This window comes from Podarcis vaucheri (assembly GCF_965113315.1).
Source record: "Podarcis vaucheri genome assembly, chromosome: 13".
Lineage (NCBI taxonomy): Eukaryota > Metazoa > Chordata > Lepidosauria > Squamata > Lacertidae > Podarcis > Podarcis vaucheri.
In genome coordinates, this window is record NC_138751.1 from 30,771,278 (window position 1) to 30,795,953 (window position 24,676).

Consider the following 24,676-nt stretch of genomic DNA (forward strand, 5'->3'; position numbering starts at 1 on the left):
CCATCTATTCAATAAATGTTTTCCAATCATCTCTAAACGTATGTTCTTCTTATTCTATATGTTAAGTCTGCAAGTTGTGCATATTCTGTCAACTAAAGTTGTCATTCTTCTTTGGTTGGGACCTCGCTTGTTTTCCATTTTTGGGCTAACAAAACATGGGTCGCAGTAGTAGCATAGATAAATAACCTTTTTTGACACCTGGGATTTTCAGTCTGAATTATCCTCAACAGAAAGGATGCTGTTTTTTGAGGGAAAGTATTTTTTTCCAATACATTATGGATCATTTCCCAATACTCTTTTACCCTTTTACAAGTCCACCATATATGAAAGAACGTTCCGTCCACCTCTTTGCATCTCCAGCACTTATCTGATTCAGTCTTATACATCTTAGCAAGCCTACTCAGAGTTAAATACCGTCTGTAAATCATTTTCAGGTAGTTCGCCTTCAAAGAATAGCATGCTGTAAACTTCAAGTCACTTTCCCAGAGTTTTCCCCAGAGGTTAAAATCTATTTTGTGTCCTATATCTATTGCCCAGTGTGTCATTGAGGCTCTAACAAGCTTGTCTTTTGTTTCCCAGTCTAATAACATATTATACATTTTAGACAAAAGTTTCTCTTTGTTTTGTAGAAGTTCTTTTTCGATTGTGAGCTTTGGTCTGAAAAATCATTTTTTCCCTATCTAATTTAAAGATTTCATGTAACTGATGGTATTGTAACCAATCCATAACTTGGCTCCTTACATTTCCCATTGTTTTCAGTTTAGGTTCCCCACACCCTGTACATACCATTGTTTCTCTATGCTAAATCTTGGAGAAGGAACATTTAGTTCACATATTTAGCAACTCAGGAAACAAACCCTAGCATGCAGAGAAATAGCCTCTGGCAGTTTGCATGCTAATGAAAAGTTGCAACAGAGTCTTTAGAAAGAGCGGCTCCTAGTTTCACCTGGTTCAACAGTTGCATCTGTGTGACAAAGTACAGCATGTACGGGGATATTTAAAGAGGTACCCCAGATCTTTTATTACATTTGATCTCTCTACAGAAATCGTCTAAAGCACTGAATGTTGGGCCTCCCCCCACAATCCCCCAAAGTCAGAAAGAGGTAAGTTCTCTCTCTCTCTGTGTGTGAATCATATGCCCAGGATATGTGTTCAGCTACTTCAAGAGACTTGTAGGTTCTCCCCAAGCTGCTTTTTGAAACACATGCATGTTTATAGCAAGATCCGCTCCCCCCGTGAGACACACTTGCAAGAAGCAGCAGCAAGAGATACAAATAATGATACATGAGTTGTTTGGGATGAGGTGGAAGAAAATAAAAGGTAAACAAATCATTCAAGAGAAACAACAACATATTATATTTTTGCACCATCTTGAAAGGGAGGGGTGAGCCCATGAGTTGTGGATTAGAGGACTTTTAAAACAAGGACTAGAGTTGAACAGGACTGTAACAAATCACAAAAAGTTTGCCAAACGTGTCTCTAAACAGGTGCTCAAACAATTTCAGGCCACAGGAAGTCCAATATTATGGATGATTTCAGAGCCCAAGGACAGAACAAAGTTCAGTATTTATAATAAAGAAAATACTGAAGGTATTTCAGATTTTTCTTCCCCACCAGCAGAGAAAAGGCCCCCTCCCTAGCAGTGCTAGTGACAGGTCTCAACAACGGGGAGATTTTACCTGAATAACAGGCAGATTTCAAAACACGGGGTGGGTGGGTGACAGCTGCTGTTATAGGCACAGATATCACCCGGGCACAACTCACATGAAAAGCTATTACGTTTATTAAGCATTCTCATATAGTCAAACTTTACCTGGTGAACCATTAAGGACTGGACTTGGCGTTTGAGAACCTGCATCCTTGCCGTGGTGACCACGGATCTGACATCGGGGACGACACTTTCACTCAGAATCTCACTAATTAAGCGGTGATTTCTCTGGAAACGGGCTGTGGCAGTGTGCTTCATAGAAAACCCGTCGTCATAATCTGAAACAAAAATGTATGCAGTAGTTACGTTATAGAAGATACCAGTGCAGTTTGCAGTTTTGCCACTGATTAGCTTCACAGGTAACACTGGCTAAGTAACTTTGGGTTTATCTAATGTCAAGTCCTACTCACAAGCACTCACTGTATTAATGGGAATGACTATCTTAGGTTGCTTATTTCGATGGCTGTACCCAGAGTAGGACTAAGATTGGATACAACCTCTTGAAGTGTACAGCTTTCTGTTCACTCTATTCCTTTCTGTCACTTCGCTATCCCTCCCAAGCATCTCCAAGTTTCTTGAAATCCTGAAGCTTGGCTTTGTGGAATGCTCTCCCACCAGGCAAAAACATTCCTCTTCTCCTAGGCCTTTGGCCAATTCAACAATCCATGGCCTTTTAAACTGTATGTGACTCTTATGCTGTCCAACGAGTTCAGGACTGAACTGTTATTGACAACCCAGCTCGTGCCTTTAGCCACGACCTACAAGCTCTCAAACTCAATGTTTCCTGTTGTAAGTGTCACTAGATGCTGGTTCTTTTTTCTTATACAGAAGCCGCAGAGGGATTCACAATTAGAGAAAGCCAACTACATTGCACTCTGAAGGACATTTAGTCAGAAGAAAACCACGCTGTGCTCCGCAAGGTTTTCTGCCATGTTAGTATGAAAAGTATTGCAACCTTGGAAGAGTGAAGAGGGCAACCTGTAGGAAGATCTAGCCTAGGGTTGGACAGCCTGTGGCCCTCTAGCCAGCTTGGCCAATGGTCAGGATGATAAGAGGACCCTACCTCTACATTAAAGAGTTTCTTCCCTAGCTTATGTTTGTTTATGAAAGCGATCATCATCATCATCATCCTTGGCTGCTATATAGAGTGAGAAAGGAACCAAGCTGTGCTTCACAGATGGGTGGAGCACTGGCCTTCTTTTTGTAGAGGAATGTATATGTGCCATCAGTGAAGGAAACAGGAAGGTGGCTTTTTGTTTTGTTTGCTTTTCTGCAGAAGCACAGCAAGCCCTTGCCCTGTCATCTTTCCCAGCACAAGTCATTACTTAAACTGAATGGCAAACTTGCTGCCACCCACCCATCCTCCCCTAGCCAGAACCACCTACAAACAAACAAAAGAATGCCAGAGACAGTCAAGCACCAAAGAGCTTTTAAAATTTTTGCTTTGAAGAGGGGGAGGATAAATACCGGCTATGGGTTTGGCCTCGTATCTAAACAAAACTTTATTTTTGGATAGGTTTCACTGAGGAGCCACCCTGAATTTCTAGCCCATCCCTTCCAGCCAATGAGTTCAGATTGATAAAAACGTTGGACGTCTGACAGCAGCAAGGCTAGCACTTAGTCTGGCCTGAGAAATAAAATGATTGCGCACTCAATATGATGCCTCACCCCATGCTTAATTTCTGCCGTCAGAAGTAGGAGAGAGAAGCTTATTTGTAAGTCTTATTATGTCTCCTTAAACCCCCCTCCCTGCAAATCCTAAGTGTGTGAGGGCTTATTGTGGTCTCATGAAAGGCATTCTGCACAGGTTTGTGTGTTCTCTGTTACCCTCACCCCAAGTTGGAAGGCTGAATCCTGGCAAACACAGGTTCCAGGGATAGGATAATAGTGAGATGCTTATTCTCTCTCTCTCTCTCTCTCTCTCTCTCTCACACACACACACACACAGCAAGACAAGGTGTTGCAATGTGAGAGCTGGAAAAATCCATGTTTCCCTGCAACTGAAGAGTTAAGAGAGCTAGGATGACTTGATCCTATTCAGCCACTTCAACAGAGCTGTGCAATTGCCACAATAAAGCTCATGATTTGGAAAAGGCACCAAGAAATGGGGACCTGGCCCTTTTCATGCCTTCTGAAGTTAAAAGACCAGACACACAGAGATTGTGCTGGAGATTGTTCCTGTGGGCAAAGAAGAGGGATGCTCCCTCTGATTCCCTGATCTAGGCTCTTTGCTCAGCATCCCCGCAAAAGAATGCGTTTTGATTCTGCCAAGATTAAAGAGTGTATATTCAGTATCACTTAATGCAGTGACAATGAGGTCCTCCTCTGAGGGTCTTCTGCTGGTTCTTTCACTGCGAGAAGTGAGTTTACAGGGAACCAGGCAGAGGGCCTTCTTGGTAGTGGTGCCCTCCCTGTGGAATGCCCTCCCATCAGATGTCAAGGAGATAAACAACGATCTGACTTTTAGAAGACATCTGAAGGCAGCCCTGTTTAGGGAAGTTTTTAATGTTTGATGTTTGACCGTGTTTTTAATCTGTTGTGAGCTGCCCAGAGTGGCTGGGGAAACCCAGCCAGATGGGCGGGGTATAAATAATAATTAATTATTAGTAGTCATATGGATCACCCACCACCAAGCTGGTGGGGCTGAGTGACAAGTAACTGGCCCAAGGGTTCCTGCTAAACAATTCTATTGCTAAGCAGCCTTTTTGAGTAAGGAGTTTCAGCTTCCCCACCAATCCCCTTGCCATTCTTTACGGGCAGAAAGCAGCACAGCTGCTACTCCTGCTTACCATCCGGGTCTTCGGCGGGCTGGATGCTCATGTAAGGTTCGCCCTTCTCCATCCGGGACTGCCTCTGCCGGCTTTCCTCCTCCAGGGCGGCTTCGGCGCGGCTTTTCGCGTTGATGTAGGCAAGGTAAGCGGGTGAGTTATGGTAGGCCTTCATTGACTCGTTGTACTCTATCTATAGTTTTGACAGATACATTTTAAAAATCGCACCCAAAACAGTCTCCCTTGCCCTTGGGGGAATCCTTCTGACTAAAGGCTCCTTGCAGGAAAACAAGGACCAATTTCACGCGAATCAAGGGGTGGACAACATCTCAGGGTAGCTTTATTGAGGTTCAACTGCTCTCCTCTGCAAAGGTCTCACAGCCAGAGGCAGGGCAGGGTGTCATCTAAACATTTCGGTGCGCGTCCATATATAATGAACAGCAAAGGGAATACAGGAGGAGTGTGATGCTGGGAGGAACAGGAAGAGGGAAATCTCATTAAACTGTGCTTTATTTCCAGGTGCCTTTAGAGTTGGGGGGCAGAGAGGGACGGCACACAACCTCGACTCAGGTTTAATTGAAGGATCTGGTGTTGTGGGCTCTTTTCAAGCAATCCAAGTATCGTGTTTCTACCATACTTTCCTTAAAGCTCCCGGGAGAGCTGGGCTCGCACAGCAAAGAGTTGATTCAGTTTCCTTCCTCAATAACTCTCTCGTATGTGAGTCTGCTTTATCACCTCCTCCTCCAGAGCTAGTCTCTCTTTCTTTTTTAAAAAGATTTTAGCCTCGTGTGTGCGCGTGTGAGAGAGAGACGTCCAGTGTCATTTGGGGGAGAGAGAGAGGGATTTCTTCCGTGTACCTTTTCTGCTTCATATTCATTTAAGTACTCTTGCTTCTCTTCATCAGTGAGGTCTCGCCACATCCCTCCAATGATCTTCCCAATTTCCCATAACTTCAAGTCAGGATTGGACGCCTTCACTTGGTCCCAGACCTTAATAAAAACATCTGTAGTAAAGCTCCAGCTAACTGAATACTTATAAAATTAAACACATCTATTTTTTTGTTGTTAATATCACTACCATGACTAGTGTCTTTTCTGAGAGCTATTATCACAATGCAAGGCTACATTAAGACAGGTTTTTTTCGCTATGCTATGTCCACTGTTTGATTATTTCTCTGGGGCAGGAAGTCAAGAGTTACGGCGTTTATCCACTGCCTGGTTTAATTCTCAGCCGCACAGCATCTTTTCCGCCAGTCTTGCCCTTAAATGCTGCATTACGTTTCTTCTCTTTTTGTCTTAAGAGAGGCCGCTGGATGAAACAGGTGTTGCTGTGGTTTTTTTTTTTTTAACCAGAGATGGGAAGGCAGGTAACACAGTCGTCCTCCTGGCTCAGTGACTCCTCGACAACGGATTGGATCAGGCGCTGTCCTAGGTACTCATTTTAATCAGGAAAAAGCTCACATTTTTAAAAAGGGGGAGAGAAAGAGAGGAATGGCGCTGCACCCTCTTTAAAAAAATAAAAAGAAAAAAAACCCACACACAACTTTTCAAAAAAGCAAAAAACTTTTCAAAAGTATTGTCACTACTGCAAAGTCCAGCTATCAGGCTGCACCAATCCTGGATACTTTTAAAACAGAAAAGTATATCAACAAGTCACCAGAGCATTCTTGTTAGCAGAGAGGGTGGCAGCAGTTTTAAGCATTGTCTAAATATTCAATTAAATGAAGCTCTTCATTTGTCCCCCGAAAGTACAGTGGCCAAGTTTCGTCCAGCAGCGAAACTAACTCCCCACCCGCTCCATTTGCATGGTTCGCTATTGCCTTCACTGTGAAAAGAGAAGACAAACTGCATTCTTAAGTTTTCCCTTAAGGAAAGAAAAAACAACACCACACATTCAAGCACACTTTTAAGAACCACCACGAAATACATTAAGCACGAGGCTAACGTGGTTTTGAGGACTGCTTACTGAAATTCAGACCAAGTGTTCTGTACCCACCTTCCTGCTGTACCTCATGTAGGGCATGAGTGGCTTATCTGGAGGCTTAGGGGGTTTGGGGATTGTGATACCCGATGATGCCTAGAGAAGAACCAAATAAAATCCACTGGTTATCTTATCTCAAACATTTGCGAACCGCCAAGACAGGCATTTGCCAAGAGACGTACACAGGTAAGTGAGACACAGGTGCAGGCAACATTATTAGCTCTCATCAGAAGGGTTACATTCTCCAGCACCCTGGGTCGGGCATACTTTCCGACAGCACCTCTGATGAATTTGTCAGTACAGAGATTTCTAAATGAAAGAGAAGCAGATTTTCTCTACTTGTAACAGTGGCTTCAAAAGTCTGTTTTCACTTTCTAATGAGAGCAGCTGTTAACTCTACCAGCACTAAATACCTGAGGCTGCATCCACACCTGCCTCACCCCGGTGCTGGAATTAAGCACATCCCTTTTGTAGCCTCCACACCCACAGCTCTATGCGGATTTGACTACTCCTAACTTCCAACTGTTTGTTGGGATCATTTCATGTTGCGAAATATGCGGCTCTCCCATAATCCGCCTGCAACGCATAGCAGAGTATGGGTGATGCTGTGTTTGACAGGGCCTTTCTAGACAGCTATGATCGTTTAGGGCAGGCATGGCCAAACTTGGCCCTCCAGCTGTTTTGGGACCTCAATTCCCATCATCCCTAACCACTGGTCCTGTTAGCTAGGGATGATGGGAGGTGTAGTCCCAAAACAGCTGGAGGGCCATTTTTGGCCATGCCTGGTTTAGGGGAATGGTAGTCACTGCTCCGAATCCTGGGCATACCCAATTTTGACTTCTTTTAGGCTGGCTCCTTGGGGATAGTTGGATTTTACAGCAGTAGCTTCCTTAGATGCACCCCCGCCCCAAACCACAGCCCAGGAGAGCATTAGGGACACTTGCTGCCATAGGCACAGTGGCAAACCAGTGGTCAAGTTCAGGGGTGAATGCAACCTCAATGCTAAAGAAAAGAGACAGATAACTTTAGGAAGAGGTGAGAGAACAGAACGGAAATAGTATGGATATTCTTTCACTCAAGGCCTTCTCAGGTTATACTTATTCCATTAAGGCAGGCTAAGGGTGGGGAGAACCCAGAAAACGTATCATAACAAGAACTCTGCAAGGTTGGCTCCCTCAACCTGTACACCACATGAATCCGAATTTCACTGTCGGAGTCCAAATTAGACTGTGAGTTCCTGGAGGGACCTTTGTCTTCCTTAAAGGTACAAACCGCCAAGCACCTTGCCTGCACTCAATAAGAAAGAAAAAAAAAGACACTAAAACAAATTGGTGTTATTGGCTGGCAGCTACACAGTGCCTTCCTTTCTATGATTTATTTTCTCGTTTCCAAAGTACATTATTTGCACAAATACAACCTCTCATCCATCCAAGACAAGCTGACACTTCGTTTGCATTATCTATAGTTTGCCAGAAGGATATAACTCCTCAGTCTTAACACGATTTCCATTAAAAGCCTTGGCTTCCATACTTCTGCTGAAATGAGTGCAGTATATTTGTTATATATATATATATATATATATATACCCAAAACCAAATTTATATGCTGCTTGGCTATAGCAAAATCTCTAAGTGGTTTACAAACCATGGCTATGGTCCAGTGTTCTGTGTTCATGTGGGTATTGAGTGCCAACTATATTAAATGGACCCCAAGGGAAGTTGCAAGAGTCAAATTCCCCACACTATTTCTGAAATTGACAATGGAATTCTACCATAATAAACTATCATGTTCCCACATCTGGCAGTTGCTTACAGTGCCAGAAGCTCTGACTTGTACCACCATCTCCATGGGCTTCTTGTTCATTTCAATGGAAGAAACAGATCAGTGCACACCGTTTCTCAGCTCATGTGGATCTCCTCTTTCCTTAGCAATTAATGGGGCAGCCTGCATGAACAAGATTCCACCTGCACCTTGCAGCACATATAGCTGTCCTGGAACTGCAGTGTTTAAGATGAAGGCATAAACATACAGACAAGTCTCTGCATGGATTTCAGTTTTAGAGCAGTAAGGTCAATCTCACAGAATGTGGCAGGACCACTAAGCCTGAGGTAAAGCATGTGTGGCAAGCTTGCAAGATCAGATCTCTAGCATTCCAGAAGCACTTCAATTTTTTGTTTTGTTTTGTTTTGATGCAGGAAAAAACCCCAGGCTTTGCTCCTGCTCATATTTATGAAATGCTTTGAACCAATCAATTCATACACCGCTTCCATTGAAATATCTATCTATCTATATCTATCTATCTATAAGTTTTTGAGGTGTATGCATTAGCAACTGTATACAGATACATGCACACACATAACAATGGGCCTGAAAACATTCAGTGAATTAATTTAATGCTTATAAATCAATAGGTTTTTTAAAAAAAGACCACATATATTGAAATATACACGGCAGAGAAAGGTGTAAATGCTTATGACATATATACAATGGAAATCTGTGAAACATAAAAACCTGTTTTAATCTGAACTTAAATTCAGATTTTAAAAGTCTTTGGGGATAAGATTTTTAAATGATGAATGGACAAAAACTGTATTTGGGAAAAACACACACAGACACCTTATGATGATCTTAGTAATGTAAGAAATCCTTCCTGTGAAATGTGACTTAAAAGCATGAAGGGCCATCAATTCCCCGCCATTGTACTGTGTGCCTTCTGTATCGCTTTGCCACATTGATCTACTTCTGATCTGAGTACTGAGGGCCAAAAGAGGGCTCTCTTGAACTTATCAAACGAGTGTTGTGTTGAGCTGCGGACGAACTCCACAAGGGACACAAGAGTCCCTTGAGAGTTGCACACGTCGGTTTGGGGCTGCTAGGGGCAGGCCGTGACAGCAGCTACTATGCAATTCTGTCTTGCTCAGCTCAGTATCATCCAGATTCTTTGGATGACACCACCCCTGGCCATGCTGCCCATAGCCGATGGGAGTTGTAGTCCAAAACATCTGGAGAGAACCACACTGGGGATAGCTGATGTGCTTCCTTGTTTGATTGTCCAGCGTGGGTGAACACTGTTCTAACACTTACTACAGTTATCGGTTACTAGCAGATTCCAGAAGAGCAACCGCATTTTATTAATTTGTTAGCTAACTTATAAAATGCTTTTTCAAGGTATATTACACATGCTCCTGGAGGGGCATGAGAGCCACTTCCTTATAGCGTTATTCCCACCCACCCCCGTTCTTGTGTAGAAGCAGGCAGGGAATGCATGAAATGGGCCAGGAGTGGGATTCTTTCCCAGATCTATGTTGCTCAGCTGGGAGTACAACAATCAAGGGGAAAGGAAGCATGTAATGAAGCCTGGCCTGTATTGACCCGTTACTGCCACATTATCAGGGGGAAAGGCATGAGAAAGAAGATCTCACAATGATGCGGTCACCACTGGCAGGTCAGTGTGATGTCGTCTACAGCAGCCAGATGACATGAGTTAAGACAGCCTAGGTGCTAACAGGTTATTACGGAGCATTCTCCACCAGAAATGCTTACAGGCTGTTTCTTTCTGAGCCCAATTCAAGGTGCTCGTTGTGCTGTTTAAAGCCCTAAACGACTCAGGCCCCAAATACCTGAAACTGCCTCCTTCTCTACAGACCCCCTTGGGTGTTAAGATTGGCAGGGGAGCTCTATTGGTTATCCCCCCCCAAAAAAAAAAGCTCAGGGGGTGGCAGCCCAGGAAGGGGCATTTTCTATGGCAGCTGCTAAAAAGTGCATCTGGCATCTTCATTATACTGTACAGCTGTTGGCGAATGAAGATGCACCTCTTTACACTGGTTTTTGGCACCAAAGCTGTGTATTTTTAGGGCCAGCTTATGTCTATATTGTGTCTAAACATTGTTTTTCATTTTGATAACCTGCCCTAGGACATTAGGCTGAAGGGCAAGTAATATATATTGATAATAATAGTAAAAATAATGAATGTCCTTTGGCAGTAGATAGGAAGCAAGTAGGAAGGTCAAGATGGTAGTTCTTACTGATTCCCCCCCCCCCCCAATTTTAAGCATCTTTTAGGAGGACATCAAAACTTCACATAATTAGTCTAAAAGTAGTAATGGGAAAATCCAAAATGATGTTTAATTCTGAAGGTGAGCAGGTCCCCCCCAATTCCAGAATACAGCTTATTTTACACATGGAGGCATAAGATGCCAACTTAAATGAGCCTAAGAAGATTTTGGACATTCTTGAATACCTTAAGCTGATAAACAAATTGGCTGCCGAACACTGAAAACCTGGAATTAAGTGTTCCGGTTTTCAAATGTTTTTTGGAAGCTGAATGTCCAACGCAACTTCCAACTGGGTACAGGAAGCTCCTGCAGCCAATCAGAAGCCACACCTTGGTTTTCGAATGTTTTGGAAGTGGAACAAACTTCAGGAATGGATTCGGTTCGACTTCCGAGGTACCTTGGGTCCTCGAACGGAATCCGTTCCGGAAGTCTGTTCGACTTCCGAAACATTCGAAAACCAAGACGCGGCTCCTGATTGGCTGCAGGAGGCTCCAGCAGCCAATCGGAAGCCATGTAAGCTGTGACAGATGTTTGGGTTCCAAAGAACATTCACAAACCGGAACACTGACTCCTGGGTTTGTGGCGTTCGGGAGTCAAAACGTTAGACTCGCAAGGCGTTCGGGATCCAAGGTACAACTGTAGCTCTAAAACAATTTTCTGCAAATTTGGAAAAGGTCCACCCATCTGAGGAAGTAGGCTGTAGCTTCAGAAACATTCCTGCCAAGTTAAGACTTGAAGCTGCTGAAGCACGCCCACCGTTTAAGTGAACTGTTCTTCTGGAACTCAAAAGGCTGATTCCCGTTTGCATGTCTATCACTTGCTTCCTTCTCCCTTGGTGCCCTGGCAAGGCAATGTGTGAGCTGCCTCCATGGAAACCACAGTCAAGAGGTGCTGGGAGTGGTGCCTGATCTGCGATAACAGTTTCACCCATATGTGATGCTCCACTTATCAATGGGCATACACGTGAACTCACCCCATTTTTTTGTATGCTTTACAAATAGAAGGCCATTATGTAAAACGTGCACAGTGAAAAAAAGGAAAGGAAAAAGAGGAAGACTAGGGAGAAAGGGAAAGAAACCACAAGTTATTGTTGTTCATGTTTCATATTTGAAAAATGAAAATAAAAAAGAGTGGTATCAGCTAAGATTCAGAAGAACCTAACTCTAAAGCCATTTCTGGTCACTTCCTGTTGTTTGCCGGATGACGTAATAGTTGATTCTCCTACCGTGGCCCGGCTGTTGGTGCCCGGGTTCCCTCCCAGCCTGTAGTTGTTGTAGGCCAGATGGCTGTATGGATTGTATCCCACAAACCCCGGTGTGCTGGGCATTTGCTGATGGAAACAAATGAGACAAAAACACGAATGAGAAATGAATCCCAACGAGGAGAACACAGAGAAATGAAAATGGTTTGCAGTACAGCATGCAAAAGCAACCGGAAATTTAAACAAGCATAATGAGGTGTTAACAGCAGCTGGCTCTCTCTCCCTCTCTCAAGAGGGACAGTAAGCCTGAATGAAATCTGTTGAGAAAAGAGGGGTTTCTCTCTTTAAAAAAAACTTGCCACTGCAGATTCTGGATGGGTGTAACCTCAAAGTTAAAACAACTGCCTAGTTCAGACAACAACCTTGAGCTAGGTTAAGAACGTTGAGAACTTAAAATAAGAAAAGTCACTTTATCCAGAGACGGCCCACATATATATTGGCCTATTCCGACCTCTTTTTCTTAATGGTGACACTGATCATTCATAATGTACGGATATTCTTCACAACTGCGATCAGGGCAGTGCGGTGGGGTAACTGAAGACATGCTACAACAATAAACTATAATGTTGTTCACTGCTCCTGCTCCTGCTGCACAGAAAAAGCATTTTGGTTTGTGACACTCATTCTGATTGTGCAGATAAAATATAACTGATACAATTCAACAGGATGGGGTATGGGTGTGTGAAAACAGTCCAGATCCAAGGATCCACAGGCATGCACCTCTAGATCATGGTACCCTGGCGCCCTGGCATCTTTACTTGGTCGCAAGTGGTTGGTAGCCAGGTGCAAAATGTACCTGGCGCCTGGCTAATTTCAAACACTGAAAACAGCAGACCATGGCTTGCTTCATAGCCGGGTCAGAAGAAGGGAACTGCATCATGCAATGAGCAGAGGAAGAATAAAATCCTAAAGCTCCTTGCTGACATAATGTCAAAGCATGATTTGGCACTGCGTCTGAACCACCCAGTTTGCCAGTCATCTGCCCGCCTGGGGGCTAATTGCTATGCTCTGTAGGCGAATGGCAAATTGCATGCTTGATTTAAATATACATTCTAAAATAATCAATATAACCTTAGAACTATTACCACCCAACCTGCTGGGCTGGGCTCCAGCCAACCAAAATTAGAAAAACCAACTACCCTTCAGGTGCTTCTGAAGGATGCTGAAGGAAAACTCCCAAGAAAAATGGAGATTCACAGCTCTGATTCATTGCTTATCCAGGTTCTCATGGGGTACAACCCCCCCCCCCAAACTGGAATACTCAGGACATGACACATCATAGGAAAGCATCTAAACATGTTTAGCCAAGTAGACCTAGTCCTTTATATGGGCGCTCGGTGCACCAATATTTTCTTAAGCCATTTGTATTTTCAAAATTAGTTCACGGTTCAAACTTCAGTATTTATTTTGGATCTTTATATTCAACCAAATAAGACTATAGGTTGCATGTTAACAGTTATCTAAAATACAAGTTAACTCACCCCCAAATGAATGAATATTTAATGGCAGCTGAAAATCCCATAGCTGAGATAGAAATCGTTGAAGCTGTGCCACAAAATAAATTAAAATGAATTCTCTTTTTTTTTTGGGGGGGGGGGGAGGTGTTTCCATGGTGTCAAAAACATCCAGGAAGGCATTCCAAAGTCAGAGCACTGCCACCAAAAAAGCACTTGCCCTCGTATTCACCTGCCACACCACACTTTTCAATGTTTACCTAGCTCTAGCAAGCTGCTAGGAGCTGTACAGGATAGAGAAACTGACATGGTGCAAGTACATGGAAACATCCCATAATAGGTTGCCCAGTTATGTTGCTAGATGGTTGACTAGGACCAGTAAATGAAACATACTTAACTCATCAGTACTTAAATGTCTTTATTGCCGGCTCATTTCTGAGAGCAATTCAAAGTGCTTCTGTTAACCTTTAAAGTCCTATACAGCCTGAAAGCTGTCAAGTATAAGTAGGGCTGCTTACTCTCGCACAAACCTGTCTCCATGGTTAAGTCCTCTGTTGAGGCCCTTCTCTGGGTGCCTCTCCTGCTGTATAAGTGAGTAGCAACTAAAGAAAGGGCCTTGGAACACTCTCCCCAGGGAGACTGGCACAAAATTTCACATCCTGCTGGCATTAGGAGCCTTTGTTTTATTTGCCCAGGTCTTTCAAAATAGATTTGCTTTCAGGCTGCCAATGTGCTTTTCCTGGTTCTTTATAGTTCTATTATTATCATTTCAAAATATCCCTATAAGCCACCCTGGAGGTTGTGAACCTGGCAGGTGATATATCAAATACTTTAATTAAATAAATGCAATGGGGACTCCAGCCAGCCAGATGTTTCTAGAACGCAGTGGGAGGAAAGCTTACATAGTTACCCTGGTATGGAGTGGGTGACACAAAATTATTTTAAAATTATTGCAGCCCTGAAGAGAAACTGCACAGCCACAATATTTAATCAATGTAATCAGAATTCAGTGCATCGAAAGATCTCAGAGGGCAAGGAACTTTATGTTCAAGTGTACAAGAGTAGCCAACAGTTGCATGGTAAAGGTCAGGTTGGCCAAAGCTCAGAATGAACTGGGCTTGCAAGTCAAGTTAAAAATAATAATAGAGATTTATTCAGCTACATTCAAAGCAAGAGGAAGTTCAAGCAAGTAGTAGGTTCCTTGTATGGATCAGGGGGATGTTGTGGACATGGTGTATGAGGGGATGCTCATCATATTTGCAGAGGACACCAAATTGGGAGAAGCCAATGCCGCAGAAGGCAGAATCAGAATTCAAGATGACCTAAGCAGACTGGAGAACTGGGCCAAAACTAATGCAATTAATTTCAAGAGGGACAAATATGAAATTCTATACCTAGGCATGAAGAACAAGTTGAACAAACAGAAGATGGGGGGACACCAGGCTTGCAAGTAGTACATGTTAAAAGGATCTAGGGGTCAAAGTAGACCTTAAGCTGGACATGAGTAAACAGTGTGATGCAGCAGCAAAAAAAAGGTTAATGCTATTGTAGGCTGCATCTACAGAAGTATAGAGTCCAGATCAAGGGAAGTAATAATACCACTCGATTCTGCCTTGGTCAAAACACACCTAGAGTACTATGTCCAGTTCTGGGCACCACAATTTAAAAATGATATTGACAAACTGCAATGTGTGCAGAGAAGGGCAGCCAAGATGATCAAGGGCCTGGAAAGCAATCCTTATGAGGAATGGTTGAGAAAGTTTAGCCTGGTAAAGAGAAGACTGAGAGGAGATATGATAGCCATCTTCCAATTATCTTAGGGGCTGTTACATGGAAGATGGAACAAACTTGTTTTCTCCTGCTCAGGAGGGCAGGACTCGATCCAATGGATTCAAGCTAACAGAAAGGAGATTCCAACTAAACATCAGAAAAAACTTTCTGACAGTAAGCGCTGTTTGACAGTGGAATGGATTCTCTTGGGAAGTTGTGGACCCTACTTCCTTGGAGGTTTCAAAGCACAGGTTGACTAACCACCTGCCATGGATGCTTTAGCTGATATTCTTGCACTCCAGGCGGTTGGAGCAGATGACCCCTGGGGTCCCTTCCAACTCTACACATCTATGATTCTAAGGAAATGTCATTGGCACCCCAGTGCTAAACTCATTCGATGGAAGTAAGTTCTGCACAAATCAGTGAGGCTCCTTTCCATGTAAATGATATAACTGTTAACGGCTAGATAATACAACTTTTAATAATGGGGGTTCTATTTGGTAGCCTGGTGAATAGGTAGAGTGGACAAACAATGTTTAAATCATGGTTAAAGAAGGGTACCAGGTTCTCACACAGCACCAATCTATAATTAAAACCAAGTCCAAAATCCAAGACGCCGTCAGATTATGGTTTGTTTTGGAGCAAACAAACCATAGTTGAGCTGCTGGGGAGGGTTCACATATAGCACTAAGCCACGGTTTAATGAATTACAGCTTAATGAACCATGGTTTAATGTTATGTGCAAACCAGGCCACTGCAGTAACTAATGACCAAATAGAAATAAAATGTTTAGCAGTGCCACAGAAAAAGAGGGAAATAGGATCCAACCAACAGTTGCCGTATTTTTTGCACCATAACACTCACTTTTTTCCTCCTAGAAAGTAAGGGGAAATGTCTGTGCGTGTTATGGAGCGAATGCCTGCGGGTGGCGGGGGGGGGGGAATCTGCTGCAGTCGTGAGCAGAGGATCCATGGTTCCCCTTCCTTACCTCCTCCGTGGTTACAAAGCATGGATCCACATGGATCCTCAGGATTTTTGCATTGGGCTACTCCAAACTCACTGTCAGATCACATGTCTGTGGCCACAGATTGAACCACAAAAATCATACATCCACTATTTCGTTTAGAATATTTTTTTTCTTGTTTTCCTCCTCTAAAAACTACATGCGTGTTATGGTCTGGTGCGTGTTATAGAGCAAAAATACGGTATGTCCAGTATACCCAAACCTGGACAATTCTCAGCTCTTGAACCATCCCGATATTCTGTTTTATTCTGTTCTGGAGAAGGTGAACCATAAATGCAACTAATACCCAAATCATTACTTTGAGACAGTACACTAGGTGCATAGTTTGCAGCTTGAATGCACTCCCAAAAGGCAGGGAATAAATATTTTTAATATAGTGGTTTAATAATAAGAGGTTATCTTTTTTTTTTTTTTTGCAAAAGCAGTTTTGAGCATGGCCTCAGTATTTTTTTAAAAAAGTGATATGCACCGATTACAGACTCTCCAGATACCTTTCAGTTGGACCATCAGTATGCAGCAATCTGTGGAAACAGGCATGCTCACATTGTTTGGGCCATCAGAAACAAAATGAGTAGGCTGTGTTCAGGTGAGGTGCAAGGAGAAGAGAGAGAACACCTAAAAAAAGGTCACTGCATATGTGACAAATGGCCCACAAAAAAATGGAATCAGTGAGCTTTTGCATGAGTAGTGTCTGCAGATGTATAATTGTTTATTTTTCATTATTTTCTGTTACCACACAAAATCCAGATTAAATGGAAAGAGCTATAGGATGGCATTCTGACATGGTGTCAAACATGGTGTGAGTTCTACAATAAATTCCCATCAGGAAGCCCTCTGGCTCTGCAGACAGCAGCCAAAGCAGGGAGGCTGAGTTCACACATCACTTGCACTTTGGTTTAGACAAGAAGCTGCACCAAGCCTTGAGTTTGCACACCCACCCCACATAGCTAAGGAGGAGGTTGGGGACCTTCACTTCTATTTAACCACAGCTTCCTGTGTCATCCAAACCTGTGGTCAATTTGGTTAAAGAAGCCAGTTTCTGAAAACACAATTTGAAGTTGGCTTGTTTTAAGCTAACTATAGTTAAGAACCATAGACAACATGACAACTGTAGTAAAGCAAAAGCTTCTTCTCACCTGAACTCAACAATGGTTTAGCATGACATGCCAGCCTGGTCACAAAGTGGAAACCTGAGGCCTGCATTTAATTCTTACCTTCTGCTCTCTAAAGTATGTGGCTTATAGTGTGCCTTCCTTTTCATAGCACACACCACACAGATGTTCTGAACGTGTTTACTCAAAAGGTTAATCTACTCTCTTTCCCTAGAAGTGAAAACCTCGTTGCTGTTCTTTGTGTACCTCACTTCCACCTTCTGCTACTGTATCTAATAGCTATAACAACATCTCCCCACCCCCGCCCCTATTCCCTGCCAAGGTGTTTATACCTCATTCTATGGGAATAATTACAATATACAATTAGGGAGATTCACAAATGCCTGTTATTACCACACAGATGCTCATATCTTAGCAGACTTAAAAAATAGAGCTTGCATTTATCCAGGTTTCCAAAAATGAGTGGTCACAGCTTTTACTAGGTGCTTTGGAAAGAAGCTATGTGAGATATTACTTGGATTAAAGACGCAACACGAGATTAAAATGTGTACTTTTACAAAAATGAATGCCAAATGTCATAGGAAGTAAGCTTGTGTTATTGTCTGGAAACATAGCAAGCAGCAGGCATGAGACCCCAAGTTCTAATTCTTGAAAATGCCAGTTAAAAGCACTCCACAGCGAGGGCTGGCAAAGGATTCTGAGGTATGGACTGAAGTCAGAATTTAATCACGCTGTTTGAGAGGAACCATTTGTCTGATTTGGTTTACAGAGCTCTGCAGTATCTTCTCTGCTGAACTAAAATGAAATCAGGCTTTAGTTTACAAAGGAAGAAAAATACTTTCATACTTACGGTTGTGGGGGCTGGGGTGGGTGGTGGGGCATAGGATGGCCTTTCTGTTTTAAAAAAGAAGGGGGGGGGGAGAATAACTATGTAGACAAGCTGGAAACCTAGAGACTGCCAGGAAAAATTTCAAGTATCAAATCAAAAGGTGAATAGATGAGGGGGAGGAAAGTCTGTCATTTAAGAAAATACTTCATATAGGAGCATCCAAGCTGTGGTTTGTAATCTTGTGTTCAGTTCCCAAGAACTCAAAGAAGTGAGTAGAATGAACAAGCCCAAGTAAATTAAAAGTACAACAGAATTTCTCTGTATTCTTCCCTTCTCCAATTCTAACTGAACAACAAAAGGGTGGCTGATTGAGTTGCTGAAGCAGTAACAGACTTTTCATGTGACTGCACATCCAGACTGTCACGGTTTTCAGGATTTTGGAAAATTCAGGGTGCACAATTATAGTTGATTTGGAGCTCTTGTGCAAATGAACTTTTTGCCACAAGGACAGTGACAGTAACACACTAAGTACGTAGTTCAAAATTGGGAAGGTTTAGAGCAGACTTTCTCAACTTTGGATCCCCAGGCGTCCCCAGATGTCTGGGGACCCAAGGCTGGGAAAGGCTGGTTTAGAGAGTGCAGATATCATTATCAATGATCCATGGAATGAAATATTGGTGCTAGTCTATACGTGGATATGAATTAAATAAGAAAAAACACACATATACCCAGACTGCTGCTGAACTTACTTGACATTTTGGTAGAAAAGTGTTCAACCAGCTGACATTAGATCTGAAAAAGAAAAGCAGAACATCACTATAAATCATGTTCTCTCTTGACACATCCCATATAAACAGTTGGACCAACGCAGTCCTCCAACATCTACAACTAAAGCACATAATTGATATACAGTACTGAACAACAATCATCTATAAACTTCATTGTTTGCAGTACTGAGCTACCTTCTTAAACACAGATAATCCCCTCGTTGTTTCAGAGCAAAGATATGAACCAGCACAGGAAAAGTTTATTTCCCTCCCCCTTTAAACACTACCCACTTGTAGCGACTTCTTTCATGCGGTACCAAAAGAAAAAGTTGAAACCAAATATCGCAAATGGTTTTCCTCTCTAGAGAAGAAAAAACTCTGAATCAAAATGTGCTTGTTTTGTGTAACAAGATCAAAATCTCAGAGTCATTAATGATAACAGATTAATTTAGGAGGATCAGTGTTTATATGTGTGTGTGTGTACACACACATATATGTACACTCAATGAGGCCAAAATTAGACTCACAAAATGTTTAGGGGTATGAGTACCCCTGAGTCCCCCCCCAACCCTGATCCTCCTAAATTAATGTTATCAATAACGACCCTGGGAGTTTGAGATTTATATTATATTTTATATATAGCTTTCATATATAGAGAGAGAGAACTTTCTTTTTAAAAATCACGTTATGCCTTTTGTGCTTTTATGCTGTGAACCGCCCTGTGATCTTCGGACGAAGGGCGTTCTATAAACGCAATAAAATAAATGAATGAACTGAAGTACTGCCAGCTCTGCCTGTCCATCCCCTCCGCAAGAAGACGACGACGACCCGCTGGACTCAGCAGGACCTACTTCGGAGTAGACCTAGTGAGGACTGCGGGGAGGGGGCGCCACCCTCACAGCGGGTGCGGGGAGGACAGCTAACGGGCGCGCAGGCTCTCTCTCACACAGGCGCCACACCCAGACTGGGCCCCGCAAACTCACCGGCTCCAACACGGGCCTCGGGCCTCGCTCCTTTGTCTCCAACGAGAGGGAAGCGGCGGAAGCAGGGATGGAGAGAGAGGGAGGAGGGGGAAGGCAGCAACTTCCGTTTCCTCTTCAGCACTTTCCACACAAACCTTTCCCCTCGCCCTGGCTCTCTCACCCACTCACCCCATTGCCCACTTTCCAATTGAAAACAAAAACCTCCCAATTTGGGAAGACATTTGCACCCAGTCATCTCCCTCTTAACTTAAAAGGACGCTGCCAGCGGATTGTTGCGAAACTGCGAATGCAATATAGAAATTACATTTCCCGAAGCTGCCTGCTTGAAGCGGTTGGTAGGCAAGGAGTCGCGCGCCCGGTCACGTGAGGGCTAACGCGACGACGTGACGCAAAGGGAGTGAGCGTAGAGTTTAAGCAGGTCGGTGCTCAGGGCTCGTCCTCCGGTTCTTTTATGCGGGGAAGGTGGGAGAGTGTCGGTAGAAGTCGAAGCAGAAATGTCAGGATTTCTGCAGCCAGAAACAAACGGGAGTAGAGCAGCGAGGGCTTTCTCCTCTTTCTATTTTGCTGCTATCCCCAACCACCCTCAGAGCTACTTCTGACCTGCAAGATGGACAATGTCCTCCTCTTCAAAGCTTTCCCAAGGCTATTTGTCTAGACACAACCCCCCACCCCCGGGGATAATGAAATATATTGGCAATCTCTCTTCGATGTTTAAACCCTTCTCTCCGGGAAGGAGTAAGATCTGAGTAAGGCAGTCTTTTGTTTAGGGGTAGACACATTGCTGTTCAGTCACAGCCACAGCAAAATCCTGATTATCTCAATTGATATCTATTTGTTACTGCATATTGGAAGGTGAAAATATGGCTTTGGTCCACTTATTTTTGCAACCTTCAATGGCGACAAGCTCTAAGTCTTAAAGAGTCCTGGCGCAAATTTACTCCTGGGGGAACAGCAATTTCATGTACTGAAAAGCGTAGCAATAAACCTATTGATGTAATTCTCGCGACTAGTTTAGATTTCTGTTTCAAAAGGGTAGAAGCAAAGCAAGCCAACGTTTCCACAAATTAGCTTATTTCAAGAATTTGAAGAGAAAGGTTTGCTACCTGCAGATGGGATATATTTGTGTTGTATTCTTATTTTTGCTTTTGTGCTGTCTAGATTGGTCACCTGTGTTTTAATATAATAGAGTTTTGCATACAGACAGGGATATTGAGAGGTTACCGCATGGTGTGATCTGAAAGCAAGGGCTTAAATGGTATTTGTGCCTCCCACAGGGCAAGAGATTAATGTGTGTTGGTGCTCATTTTCCTAATTTTAAAAAGTATTCTAACAGGACCTCCAAAAGCAGTCCTGTCTCCCCCGTGTAAGGAAAAAGATTTTAATGCTTAAATGTTTGTGGTCCTAATCAGTTTGTGGGATGTAAAATTAGGGCTTTCCATTCCTGGCCCAACAGATGTATCCTAGTCAGGAGAGTCACTTCTATGAAAACCTATAAGCCTTTGTGGCAGAAGGTATTTACAGAAATAAGCTATATTGCGGGTCAACGTGGAATGTATCACAAGTTTTGGATTTTAAAAGAAGGGCAATCTGGCTTTGTTGTAACGAACTAATTATTTTTCTTTTGCAGTGGCACGTCTGCTAGTGTCACAGAATTGGAAAGGATTGAAACATCTGTGTATCTCCAGTTGGAAACGGAATGGATGGTCTATTGCTGCACCAGAGAAATTAACAAACAGATTACATGCATTGAATAATACAAATGATGGAGACGATTTTGTTGAAATATGGCATCCTTTTATCAAATATTATAAGACTTTAAATTATTTCTAAATCTGCATCTATATGCCATGGTGTATTTGTAACAGTGAAACCGGACGCCTTCATCTGTCCCCGCTGCCATAAAACTTTTCTCTCTCATATTGGTCTCTACAGCAACAGCAGGGGCCGTAACTCTCTAGTAGCTCATTCTTCCATTGTCTCAAGACCGATGGATGCCACCAAATACGCATGATATATGCAAATACGCATTATATGCAAATTTCATGCACATCTGTGTCATCCATCTGTGGCCCTCTAGTTGTTGGACTCCAACTCCCATCGGCTCCAGTCAGCATGGCTAAAGATCAAGCATGATGGGAATTGTAGGCCAACAACATCTGGAGGCCCACATGTTCCCCACCCATACCCCAAAGTGACCAGAGGATAATGGCCCTCTAAGATAACCAATTTTGATCTAGCTTGTTTTCCCACAGCATAGTTTTCACTAAGGTGGTGACTCTTGCTTGTACTACTTTCAACTGTGGGCAGCTGTTTGTGGGATTGCTCTTGCAAGTAAACAAATAAATCCCTGTTAGCAGAAGACCAGATGCACATGAGGAACCTCTTCCTGACAGTCTAGTTTTCAGAATATGATATTATCTATTATGCCTGTTTGATTTGCAAATATTGGTATGAGTTTGGGGGTGCCAGTCTCCCCTAAATTCCTGGACCCAGTAAGTGTTAGAAATTAATCAAGCCTCCTGAACCCCTGGATCTATCAAGAGTTAAAATATAAGCCAGACTAGCTTTCTTATGAGGTAATCACCTGGGAGATGAGCCATTAAGAGAAAACAAAGAGGAAGGTGATGGACTGCTAAGATAGCAAGAGAGGAGAGTCTGTGCCAGAGGGAAAATGGGTGAGGCCCCCTCCTCCAGCTCTAGATAGTTAGAAGGCCAGAGTTTTGAAACAGAGTGTAAACTTGACTGTGATGTGATTCAAAAGGAAAAAGGTTGCAGGCTGTAAAAGGCAGAGGCAGAGCACAATGTTTGCTTTCTGTTGTGATCCAAGACTACTGCTACGGGAGAAACAAGTTCCTTTTGCAGTGTTTATGCAGTGAGCCCCTCCATCGTAGGCTCAGGTTGTAAAAAGGTAAAGGTACCCCTGCCCGTACGGGCCAGTCGTGTCCGACTCTAGGGTTGTGTGCCCATCTCAAGAGGCCGGGGGCCAGCGCTGTCCGGAGACACTTCCGGGTCACGTGGCCAGCGTGATGAAGCTGCTCTGGTGAGCCTGCACCAGCGCAGCACACGGAAACGCCGTTTACCTTCCCGCTAGAAAGCTGTACCTATTTATCTACTTGCACTTTTTAAGGGGTGCTTTCAAACTGCTAGGTGGGCAGGAGCTGGGACCGAAAGACGGGAGGTCACCCCGCCGCGGGGATTCGAACCGCCGACCATGTGACCGGCAAGCCCTAGGCACTGAGGTTTTACCCACAGCGCCACCCGCGTCCCACAGCTCAGGTTGTATATATGTGTAAATAAACCATATATTATGAAGATACCACAGTCTCCGCTATGCCTCATTTCCCAAAGGAAACATGGACTCTGGGTAAGGGTGCCTGGAACCCCTGGAATCTCACACCGTTCGGAGATTGGAGTGGCATGCAACTATATATTTGTTTTGAAAATGCTATCTCCCCCCCCCCCCCAGTCTTTAGAATGAGAAGAGCTAATCTTAAAAATTAATAAATAAGAGCTTAGATGAAATGCAAAGCTAAGAGGAAATTTCCTAGGCTATTATATATTTTTAAATAAATTTATGTTGTCTGGAGAAACAGCCAGGTGTCAGGTAGTTCCCAAAAGGTGTTTTCCTCTCTACCACCAGTATAAACACTCTGGATTGTATACTTTGAAGTCAGATTAGCACATTAAGCCTATCATTCCAAGGAAGATGTGACATTGTATGTATTTATATCAAAACAACCTGTCATCTGTGTTTTGGCATGTCTGAATAGAGAAAAGGGGAGGGGATATGAAATTGAGACTTGGGATTTGTACAGCTAAACAAAATAATTAATTTTAATAAGGGATTTGGGCAATTGTATTTACCCCTGAATGGGAGCATTTTTGTTTGGTTTGCTAATCCTGTTGTAAACAGTTCAGTGAACAGCTATGCGATTGCTTTTATCTGGTTGCTTTACTTGTTCTTTTTGTAGTTTTGTTGCAAATGTGTGCTACTTTCAGTTCAGGTGCAAGATTGTTATGCTATGAGATAGAAAGAAAGATAATCACTGTTGGCAGAGACCTGATGGGTAGCGTCGACTTATTGTAACCGTGGCAGAGCTTGCATAACATTTGGTGTTGTGTGTAATGTAGATTATCCTTGAGCAATAATTGAGCTGTGCTGCCTTCTGCCCTTAATTGCTGGACTGGGCCATCAGTGATTAGGTGGGTCTTGGCAAAACCAAAGTTGGGAAATAAATGACCACATTTTTAAACAGGAGCCCAATGTTTTGCTGCCCTTAATTTTGGGCTTTTCTTGAAAGTCACGTGTGACTCAGAGCTTGGATGGACTCAGGGATCACTTATACCTTGAGGCACTCTGTACATTCATCCTACACATTAATCCCTTACAGACAAACTCGCACCATCTTAAACTGTTGGGTTGCAGATTCCTGCACAATGCTGGAACTCATTTCTGGCACCTCTCTGGTGGGCGATATTGCTATTCTTAGAGAACAAGGGAGGCCTTCATGGTGAGTTCCGTCATGTTTTTCCTAGAAAAAAAAAAGCACTGGTTCTGCCTTTGAATCAGAAAGCCATAGCTATACTGTGGGGTTAGGATCCCATGTCCCTAATTGACCAATGGCTACCTGCAGGATTTTGTTGTTGTTGTTGTAATCTTTCAGTCAATATATTCTGAAAACAGTTATCATACAGGCAAATTCGGCTTCTCAAAGTTATTTGAGAAAGTTCTTTGCTGAGGGACTGTTTCCCCCCTTTCTTTGGAAATGGATTTACAACTTGGGCAGCCAGGATGAAACTTATTTCAGTCTAGACTCATCTCTGGAATGACAGAAAGATTGTTTTACTCCAGTTTCAACACAGTAATAGCGGCTGCTTAATTCAAAGTGCTGGATCTCACATTTAAAGCCCAAAATGGCTTACTTTTGTGAGCGCCTTCTCCCATATGCTTTTCCTTGTTTTTTT

General features: G+C 43.1%; 1 protein-coding gene and 1 long non-coding RNA gene across 5 annotated transcripts in view; one reads left to right on the plus strand and one right to left on the minus strand.

Moving 5' to 3' along the window:
• Positions 1–19,852, minus strand: part of SMARCE1 (SWI/SNF related BAF chromatin remodeling complex subunit E1) — a 28,753-nt gene extending 8,901 nt beyond the window's left edge. The window contains exons 1-8 of one of the 4 annotated variants that reach the window (XM_082197335.1): positions 19,712–19,852; positions 18,711–18,753; positions 17,983–18,026; positions 11,737–11,841; positions 6,472–6,552; positions 5,334–5,465; positions 4,498–4,669; positions 1,814–1,986 (exon numbers count right to left, since the gene is read on the minus strand). In XM_082197335.1, coding sequence (XP_082053461.1) covers positions 1,814–1,986; positions 4,498–4,669; positions 5,334–5,465; positions 6,472–6,552; positions 11,737–11,841; positions 17,983–18,026; positions 18,711–18,717 — 714 coding nt within the window. In that variant the 5' untranslated portion in view covers positions 18,718–18,753; positions 19,712–19,852. Of the gene's footprint in view, positions 1–1,813; positions 1,987–4,497; positions 4,670–5,333; positions 5,466–6,471; positions 6,553–11,673; positions 11,842–17,982; positions 18,027–18,710; positions 18,754–19,579; positions 19,602–19,711 lie in introns of those variants that run through there. The other 3 variants (XM_082197333.1, XM_082197334.1, XM_082197336.1) reach the window with 3 other exon arrangements.
• Positions 19,853–20,008: 156 nt separating this feature from the next.
• LOC309517855 lies at positions 20,009–24,676 on the plus strand. Its single transcript, XR_014213281.1, has 3 exons — positions 20,009–20,129; positions 21,339–22,608; positions 22,988–24,676. It is a non-coding gene; the product is annotated as an uncharacterized lncRNA (long non-coding RNA).